Source organism: Rhincodon typus, chromosome 12, assembly GCF_021869965.1.
Source record: "Rhincodon typus isolate 14 chromosome 12, sRhiTyp1.1, whole genome shotgun sequence".
NCBI classification, from domain to species: Eukaryota; Metazoa; Chordata; class Chondrichthyes; order Orectolobiformes; family Rhincodontidae; genus Rhincodon; species Rhincodon typus.
In genome coordinates, this window is record NC_063343.1 from 64,793,467 (window position 1) to 64,802,824 (window position 9,358).

General features: G+C 43.5%; 1 protein-coding gene across 1 annotated transcript in view; it reads right to left on the reverse strand.

Moving 5' to 3' along the window:
- ndst1b (N-deacetylase/N-sulfotransferase (heparan glucosaminyl) 1b) overlaps positions 1 to 9,358 on the reverse strand; it is a 331,224-nt gene that overhangs the window by 30,953 nt on the left and 290,913 nt on the right. The window contains exons 15-16 of the mRNA XM_048603490.1: positions 8,819 to 8,924; positions 8,172 to 8,268 (exon numbers count right to left, since the gene is read on the reverse strand). Coding sequence (XP_048459447.1) covers positions 8,172 to 8,268; positions 8,819 to 8,924 — 203 coding nt within the window. The remainder of the gene's footprint in view (positions 1 to 8,171; positions 8,269 to 8,818; positions 8,925 to 9,358) is intronic.

Genomic DNA, 9,358 nt, shown 5'->3' on the forward strand with positions numbered 1-9,358 from the left:
CTGGGGAGAGAGCGTCAGCTGTTACTGACATAATATTATGGTGCAGATTTTCTGCAAACATAATTTTGCAAATGGCATTTCTAATTCAAAGCAGGATTCCTATGTCCAATTGCTGCTTCTGATCCAAGCAAATTATTCAGTTGTGTAAACTGATGACCACCCACATCTCATTTTCATCAAACTGGGTGTTGCAAGCTTGCTGTCTACCTCTGCCTAAACACCAAGAGTTCACAGCTGAAACTTGAACCCTTCTGCTCCCTCCCTGATCTCCGAAGTGTTTGCTGCATTCATTTCTCCTTCAAATTTCAGCATCTGCATTCTTTGCTTTTTGCTTATGTCCAGACATAACCGGGATGAGAGGGGTCTTTACTTTCTGTATTTTTGGTTATGGACTAAGAATGGAAGAAAGACTGTTTTAAAACTAAGGATTGTGGAAGGTGTTGCTGCACATGTAAAAATAAATTACTGAAACTCATTGTGTTCGGTATTTACAGTTCTGCATTTTTCCAGCAGTGGGGGAAGATTTTGTCAATGGCATGGCACCAGAATATGTTCACAGTGAAATTTCGCTGGCCACAAGTAACTGATTGGTTTATGCACTTATGTCTAATTACAAATGCTAAACATCATCGGCCTGGTGGCAACTCTCTGATTGGTCCCTGGGCAGCTAAACAGCTTGTGGGTGTGAATAATACAGGGAGTTACCTTTGGACTGCAGGTTGCATGTGTGTCTCTCTGCATAAAAGCCTTCCAATTGGTATAAGTCTAAGTTACTGAAACCAAATGAAGAAGGTCACAATTGCTCTGCCCAGGACTGTAAGAAACAACAGAGAGCTGTGAACACAGCTCAGTCCATCACACAAGCCAACCTTCCATCCATTGACTCAACCTACACTTCCTGCTGACTCAACATCATTAAAGACCCCTCTCATCCCGGTTATAATCTCTTCCAACCTCCTCCATTAAGTAGTAGATACAAAAGCTTAAACACACATACCAACATATTCAAGAACAGCTCCTTCCCCACTGCTATTAGACTTCTGAACGGACCTCTCAAATTTTAGATTTAATGTTGGTCTCGCACCTTGTGCACCTTCTTTGCAGCTTTAACACTGTATTCTCCGCTCTGTTCTATTATCCTAATGCACTTTCTGATTTCCAATGCATTCAAATTAAATGATTAAAACATGTCTCACAAGGACTTGGGGCGGCACAGTGGTTATCGCTGCTGCCTCACAGCACCAGGAGCCCGGGTTCAATCCCAGCCTTGGGTGACTGTCTGTGTGCACTTTGCATGTTCTCCCTGTTTCTACATGAGTTTCCTCTCACAGTCCAAAGATGTATAGGTTAGGTGGATTAGCCGTGGGAAATGCAGGGTTGCAGGGACTGGGTCTTTAAAGGGTTGTTGTGGACTCAATGGGCCTAATGGCCTGCTTCTACTCTGTAGGAATTCTATGATTTGTAATGGTGGTGCAGTCATTAGCACTGCTGCCTCACAGCACCAGGGATCTGAGTTCAATTCCAACGTCTGTGTAGAGGTCACACATTCTTCCTGTACCTGCGTAGGTTTGTGCTGGGTGCTCTGGTTTCCTCCCACAGTCCAAAGATGTACAGGTTGGGTGGATTGGCCATGGGAAATTGCCCATAGTGTCCAGGGGTGTGTAGATTAGGTGTGTTAGCCATGGGGAATGGGGGGCTACAAGGCAAGGGTAGTGGGGTGGGATGCTCTTCGGAAGGTCAATGTAGACTTGTTGGGCTGATTGGCTTGTCCCTACACCGTAGGGATTGTATGATTCTTCTATGTTAATTCCAGTGAGGGCAAAATATACAATTTTAAAGGAGTTCACTTATTGATTTATATGGATACTGGAATATTTGGTTAAATGCTTATTGGCATGTTCAATTGCTACAACTGGGTGGTTTTAAATTAACACAACATACTAACACCATGAAGGCACCATGACTGTAGTTTTTCACATCTGTGAAGACTGGAATTCCACAGGCCAACTGGGAAAGGGAGGAGGACATATTCCCAGGGAGCTGATGTCTAGATTTGACGTTTGTTAATTACACGCACAGATTCTGGTTGGGAAATCCAGCTGCTGGTGCCTGTCCCTATGGCCCAGTTGTGTATTGCTTCAGTTAGTTGGGCCAAGTTAGGGAAACACTCCCAATTATGGCAAGATGACAACTTTTCAAACTAAAGATCAAGCTTCCCTAAAGACCTAAAGTTCCACATGTAGCAGTTTGATTCCCAGGCCACACTGAGTTCAGCAGGGTGTAATCATGGGGCTTCATGTGTTGTCGTATCGAAAATTTTTCTTTTGCCATATCTAAAATTCCGGCTTCAATTCGATATCTGGCGATCACTGCTGGAAAGCCTGCATGTGTGGTTCTTGCATTTTTCTATTCACTTGTGGGACATGTGGGTCTCTGGCCGGGCCAGCATTTATTGCCCATTTCTAGTTGCCCTTGTGAAGGTGATGGTGAGCTACTTTCTTGAACCACTGCTGGCCCTGTGCTCTAGGTTGACCCACAATGCATTTAGGGAGGAATTTCCAGGATTTTGACCTAGCAACTGTGAAGGAATGGCGATATATTTCCAAGTCAAGATGTTAAGCAGCTTGGAGGGGAACTTGTTGGTGGTAGCGTGGTTCACTCTGCTGTGCATGTGAGACCAGCTCAGTCTGTGTGACAACAGCAGTGTTATGTAATGCCTGAACAAAGGCAAAATGCTGCAGATTCTGGAAATCTGAAATAAAAACAGAGAATACTGGAGAATCTCAGCAGGTCCGGCAGCATCGGTGGGGAGAGAAAGAGAGTTAACGTTTCAAGTCCAGTAGGATTCTCTTTTAGAATTGAAAGCAGTTGGACAATTGTGGTTTCAGGCTCTTGACGGGGAGGAGGAGCGAGTGGAACAGATTGCGAGAATATTCAGACCGTAACGATCACAGCTTTTGTCTTTTGCTTCGGGCGCTCTCACAATCTGTTCCATTCACTCCTCCTCCCATTTCTGTCATTAGCGTAAAAGGCACCATTTTCCAGATCCTTTCAGTTCTGAAAAAGAGTCATGTCAGACTCAAAATGTTAACTCTCTTTCTCTCCCCACAGATGTTGCCAGAGCCACGGAATTTCTCCAGCACTTTCTGGTTTTATTTTGTTACTTAACACACCTCATGTAAACCAGTTAGGTAAATACAAGAACAGTATTGCCGCATAGTATCATATATACAATGACAATAACGGAAACAGGCCAGTTGAGTTACAAGAATATATTCTACATAAGCAGCAGCATGGATCAGGGACTGCCCTGTTCAATACACTCTTTAGATATTTTTAGAGATGTTGTGACACTTCTGGAGCAGGTGGGATTTCTACTCATGCTTCCTTGCTCAGAGGTAGGGACATTCCCACCCGTACTCTCTTTATTCTTTTGCAAACCTACCTGAATCTGTTCAGATGCAGTTTCTACTGTAATCAGTGAACTGTAACCTTGTCAATATTTTGAAAATTATTTTGCATTTCAGCACTTGGTCCCAAGTAATTTTTACATCCCTTTGGCATCCTGTTATGGTATTGGTAAATATGAACGATCAAATTTAAACTTCCAGCGTCTGATTGTTATACAGGAGACTTATCACAGATTAAAATGGTTTTTGAACAAGAGGAAGCATATATCTAAAATGGCTGCAGTTGTCACCCAATCACAGATTGTGTCAAGTTTCATGAAACTTATGCAGAATTAATGAAGCTGCCTGCACTGATAATCCCTTTTTATCCAAAGACATCAAAACTAGGCAACTGAATCAGCATCAAGAAATTCTTATCTCCTGTTTAATACCCACATTTTTTTTTAATTTCACATGTTGGGAGCAGAAAGGCCCACCTACCAGCTTGGAAAGACAATCAGGCTGGGCTCAGGAACACACAATGAACTATATTTCAACACCTGCACTGTGCAGCAGAGACAAGCAACATGGCTTTGCAGCTGCAAATCCTGCAAAGCTACTTCTCCCTACATGTTCCTTGTCATTGTGGAAAACAGCTCCCAGTGAAAAAACAAATTGGGAAAACATCAAAAATATCAACAGGTTTGTTCTGTTATTGAGTCAACAATTAACTGACTGAGGCCTTAGGTTTAAAATTTAACACCACAAAGATTCTAAAGATTTTGGAACTTTGTGGCCTTCTTTTTCCCTGTTCACGCTCTCTCTCTGGAACTTATTATCGACCACTGTCTGTGTTTCCGATGATGCATTTTTATTATTTTCTGCTCAGGTTTGGTAGGTAACAATATTCTACACGGAAACCTCAGTAATTGACTCTTTCACTTTGCAGCAAGCTAAATTTTACTTGAAGTCTGATAACTGTGTGCTAAAAAGAAATAAAAATATTTGCTGTGATTGACAAAGTAAGGGTTTGAAGGATACACCAATCATAAAACATTTGCTTTTCCTAATTTTCTTAAACAATTCTTATTTTGGGCTCCTTTCAGTTCCTTCATTTGTTTAATACACCCACTTTAATTCTCCAGTTTGAGGCGAGATATCACAGTTGGCTAACAAACTGGATGTGGCAATGACAGAGTTGTAGTCAGTTGATTCTAGAAGCATTTGGGCAACATCTTCCAACAAATATTGAGAATGCGTTTGGATTTTATCCAGCGATCTCATATTCACAACACAAAACAATTTCAACCGAAAAGAAACAGTTTGAATACACAATCAACAACAGAGTACAATTGAAACATTTTTCACGAACATTTGTACTCAAACTAATGGTCTGGATATATTTTTAGTTTTGAAATAAACTCTTGCATTTGTATAACACCTTCACAATCAATGGACATCTCAGCGTTCCATGTCCAATGAAGTACGTTTCGAAGTCTAATTACTGCTGCAATGTAGGAAATGCAGCAGCCAGCTTGGACACAGCAAGATCCCACAATGATCAGTTCGTCTGCTTCTTTTCATAACGTTATTCAAGGGATAAATATTGACCAGGTCACCAGGGAGGACTTTTCTGCTCTTCTCCCAAATAAATGGAACGTTTAGATCCAGCCAAATAGGCAGATGGCGTCTTCATTCAATCTGAGAGATGGCAACTCTACCAGTGCAGCACTCCCTCAGTGAAGCATCAGCCTGGAGTTTTGTGCTTAAATCCCTGATTGGACTTGAATCAAGAATCTTGTAACTCAGAGGCCAGTGTGTGATGAATGGAGCCAGGGCTGACACCCAGATGCTGAGCAGTCAGTGGTCCAGCTGGGAGCTTCCATATTACTCAGTGAATATTCCCGTATTCTGGCCCCGACATTATCTTTTAGTCCCAGCTCAAACACCAGGCCACTCCTCCCTGCCCCAGCTGTCTGGGAGACCCCTCTGAAGAAATGCAGGGGATGACAGTTTGAGCCAAATGAAGAAGAGTTCTTCTTAGTTGATTCAAACCCATGAGAAATCAGATTGAGATGGCACGATGCCATGTCTTCATAGGCAGCGGAGAGAGAACATTGGTCTGGGCCGTCCCAGAAGTGAAAAGTCTGGCACCATTTTCTTTTCAATAAACCACAGAATCATGGAATTATTTCAGTGCCATTCAGCCCATCATTCCCGCACCCCTCATTAAACAAGCATCATTATCTAGTTCCAATCTCCTGCCTTTTCCCCATATCCCAGCATGCTATTTCTGTTGAAATAATCTAAATAATGCCTCAACTGAACCTGCCTCCACCACATTTTCAGGAAGTTCATTTCAGACCTTAACTACTCACTGACTGAAAGAGATTTCCTCACCTCACACCCGCTCCTTTTAATCGCTGCCCTCTCGTTCTTGCTCCTTTCCAGACCACGAACTGATTCTACCCATCCACTGTATTCAATCCACAAATGATTTTGAAAACTTCTATCAGATGTCCACTGGGCATTTTTCTCTTCAGGGAAAACTATCCCAACTTCTTCAATCTGTCCTCAGAACTGAAGTTCCTTACCCCGGAAACATTCTTGTAAGTCAGGCCATCGGATGAATATAGAGCTTAGAACATAGAACACAGAACATGGAACAGTACAACACAGCACAGGCCCTTCGGCTCATGATGTTGTGCCGAACTTTTACCCTAATCCTGAGGTCTAGCTAACCTCCACCCCTACCTTATACTATCATTCATATGCCTATCTAATAGCTGCTTAAATGTCCCTAATGAGGTCAACTCCACTACCCTCTCCGGCAATGCATTCCATGTCCCAACTACTCTCTGAGTAAAGAACCTATCTCTAACATCTCTCCTATATCTACCTCCATTCACTTTAAAACTATGCCCCCCTTGTAATAGCTACCTCCACCCGAGGAAAAAGTCTCTGGCTGTCCGCTCTATCTATACCTCTGATCATTTTGTACACCTCTATCAAGTCACCTCTCATCCTTCGTCGTTCTAAAGAGAAAAGCCCTAGCTCTCTCAACCTTTCCTCGTAAGACCTTCCCTCCATTCCAGGCAACATCCTGGCAAATCTCCTCTGCACCTTTTCCAAAACTTCCGCATCTTTCCTGTGATGAGGCGGCCAGAACTGGACGCAATACTCCAGATGTGGCCGAACCAGGCTGGAGCATAACTTCACAGCTCTTGCACTCCCTCTATTAATGAAAGCTAACACACCATATGCCTTCTTAACAACTCTATCTACCGGATGCTTATTTTAATAAAAATAGTTTGCAAGGTATGGGGGAAAAGGCAGAAGATTGGCACCAGGTAGTGATGCTGATTTGAAGAGCCAATGCCGGCACGACAGGCAAAATGGCATCTTTCTGTGCTGCAACAATTCTGTGATTCTGAGGAGATAGCAGGGATATTGCAAGGAATTCCAATGTAATTGACATTGCTGTGGAATTAGTAGAATCATAGGATCCCCTGGAGTGTGGAAGCAGGCCATTTGGCCCATCAAGTCCACACCGGCCCTCTGAAGAGTATCCCACCCAGACCCACCCTATCTCTGTCATCCTGCAATTCTCATGGCTAATCCACTTAACCTGCACATTTTGGACTGTGGGAGGAAACTGGAGCACCCAGAGGAAACCCACGCAGGCACAGGTTCATGTGTGGAATGAACTTCCTGAGGAAGTGGAGGATGTGGCTACGGTTACAACGTTTAAAAGACATTTAGATAAGTAAATGAATAAGAAATGTTTGGAGGGATTTGGGCCAAGCACAGTGAGGTGGGACGAGTTTAGTTTGGGATTATGGTTGAAATGGACTGGTTGGACTGAAGGGTCTGTTTCCATGCTGTATAACTATGACTCTATGTGGTAGCTAGTAATTTCACCAATTACATCAAAGTGACTTACAGCATCAGTCATGTAACAAACTAGTGTTTGATCTCGTTTAAAACACAATGTTAGGTTGGTTATTTTTAAATTGCAAAAACCCGAAAATGAAAAGGGGGCTACAAATAAGTTTATATGAATTCTTCGTTCATGGATCCCACTGAGGACCACAATGCAGTTATGATATTGGGAAGGGAGTGTGGGAATATAAGAGCTCTGTCTGAGCATTGGCATTCAGTGTCAAGTGGTGCAATATTATAGAATCCCTACAGTGTGGAAACAGGCCCTTCGTCCCAACAAGTCCACACCGAAACTCAGAGCATCCCATCCAGACACATCCCCCTATAAACCACCTAATTTACACATCCCTGAACACTACAAGCAATTTATCATGGCCAGTCCACCTAGCCTGCACATCTTTGGACGGTGGGAGGAAACCAGAGCACCTGGAGGAAACCCACGCAGACACGGGGAGAATGTGCAAACTCCACACAGACAGTTGCCCGAGGCTGGCATCAAACCCGGGTCCCTGGCGCTGTGAGGCAGCAGTGCTAACCACTGTGCCACTATGCCACCCTAATATACCTTTTAGTAACCAGTCCAGTCCTTATCTTTTATCAATTGTGGATGTGTGGTGCAAGGGGAATTGTAATAATCAATTAGCATACCTCCCATGCAATATAAATTACTGTTCCCTTTGAAATCTGGCATTCTTGCAATTGTGTCCTGATAAGCGCAGGACAAAATACTTCAACAACAGCTCTCTACTTTTAGCAACATTGTAATACTCCATAATATAAGAATGAAAGAGAAAAGGTAAAATATAAAGAAACCTTGGGCCTTGGGGTTTATACCCTTACCTGACTTTTGAGGTCCAATGATGAGAAGTTTCGGAAGTCTATCACATGTTTTTTCTTTTGACCAGATATCCTTGTGCCTCCTATCTTCGCAAGGATCCTGAAAAGAAGCAGACAGGACATTTTTCAAATAATCTTTTCGCTACACAGCAGTCTAGACCCACCCCCTAGAAAATCTAGAAGTAAAGATGTTTGGAAATCCACAGCCAGCTCCACTGTTGCTGCTCAGAAAATTCAAGCGGACCGTGTTCCCACCTACACATCAGCAAAAGGTGTGGGAGGATGGCCACAGTTGGAGAGAGGGAAATGGGAATTCCGAGTTTGGAAAGAGAAGAGAGCGAATGCAGCTTCCAGGGTCAGAGGGCAGGAGAACAGAAGCATAGTGAGCTGCAGTAATTATTACCTCCACTGACGTTTCCTGCTTTTATTCAATGAATAACAATTCAAGTTACATGTGAATGTAAGCAACGTTATTTGCCAGTGGCGCTCACAAATGAGTGCACAGAAACCCATACAGAGTGAAGAGCAACGCGCAGTGATGGAACAGAAGTAAATCTGCAGCTCCTTTTCCCTGGGTTTCGCTCGGTGAGCTGAAACCTGAACCACAACCTTCCAGCATTGCATTCCTGTCCCTGGTGGTGGGCACTCACGAGGAATTCCATCATTGCAAAATCAACTGGGTACACAAACATCATTATCTCACAAAACTGCACCTTTGCACGCGTAGCAGGAATGTTTGCGAATCCTCCCTTTTCACTGGATTTTAGAAGAATTGGGGGCAGGGGGTGGAATCTCATAGCAACATCTCATAACAGGATCGGTCAGTGCAAAGACAGGAAGGATGTTCCTGATGACCGGGGAGTCCAGAACCAGGGATCACTGTCTCAGGATATGGGGAGTGCCCCTTAGGACTGAGATGAGGAGAAATGTCTTCACCTAGAGTGTGGGTGACGCGGTGCCATAGAAAGCAGCTGAGGCCAAAATATTGAATGTTTTCAAGAAGGAGTTAGATATAGTTCTCAGGGCTGAAGGGAACAAAGGGTATAGGGAGAAAACAGGAACAGGATACTGACAGATAGTAAGAACTACAGATGCTGGAGTCAGAGATAACATAGTGCGGAGCTGGAGGAACACAGCAGGCCAGGCAGCATCAGAGGAGCAGGAAAGCCAACGTTTCGGGTCTGGACCCT